The sequence below is a fragment of the Penaeus monodon genome, chromosome 27 (genome assembly GCF_015228065.2).
Source record: "Penaeus monodon isolate SGIC_2016 chromosome 27, NSTDA_Pmon_1, whole genome shotgun sequence".
NCBI classification, from domain to species: domain Eukaryota; kingdom Metazoa; phylum Arthropoda; class Malacostraca; order Decapoda; family Penaeidae; genus Penaeus; species Penaeus monodon.
In genome coordinates, this window is record NC_051412.1 from 27,271,527 (window position 1) to 27,272,277 (window position 751).

The following is a 751-nucleotide window of genomic DNA, read 5'->3' on the forward strand; positions in this document are numbered from 1 at the left end:
CCCTCACAGCAGCTTCGGGTTAATTATGTATATGTTCGTAGACAGTTAAGCTGCTCAACCTTTGATTTAGTCTTTTGATTTTTTTCTCTTTTTATTATATACTCATTTCATAATTCTCTCACATAATTTATAATTTTAAGAAATGGGGGATTAATATTTCTACATATATCTATAGAAGAACTATATAATCTCTGTGTTACCTCTTTCAGCAATGGAATACCAGATTGTTCATTAACAGAAACACCAACAGTAGATGTAATTAATGTTAAAGAGGAGAATGAAATGTCACTCGCAGAGGACCATAGTGTAGAAATGAAAGATGTAAAAAGTGAGGACACAGACATCGAACCAAAGACGGAAGACGAGATAACAATCAAAGAAGAGGAAATTGAGTGCAACGATCCATTGTTGACTTTCCCGTGCAAGTTTTGTGAGATTGTGTATGCCACCAAAAGTGACCTGGAGGATCACGTCAAAGAAGAGCATGAGAGAGGAGAGCCACTGACCTGTTGCAGTTGTGATAAAATGTTCCATAAAGAAATTGAACTGAAGCTTCATGAAGTTGTACAGCATCAGGCAAAGTTATGTAAGAAAGAGGTATGTAAAAGTTTTTCATTTAATATAGTAACATGCTACAGCTTATTATTTTTTTTTTATTAGATTACTTTGCTGAAGATACATACAAACAACATACAAATGCACACACAAGCACATGCAAACGGATAGGCCCATGCATACGCATACAGACATG

General features: G+C 35.2%; 1 protein-coding gene across 1 annotated transcript in view; it reads left to right on the forward strand.

Moving 5' to 3' along the window:
• LOC119590747 overlaps window positions 1–597 on the forward strand; it is a gene marked incomplete at both ends in the record, with an annotated part of 2,339 nt that extends 1,742 nt beyond the window's left edge. Inside the window, 1 exon segment of the mRNA XM_037939455.1 lies at window positions 210–597. Coding sequence (XP_037795383.1) covers window positions 210–597 — 388 coding nt within the window.
• Window positions 598–751: the final 154 nt, after the last annotated feature.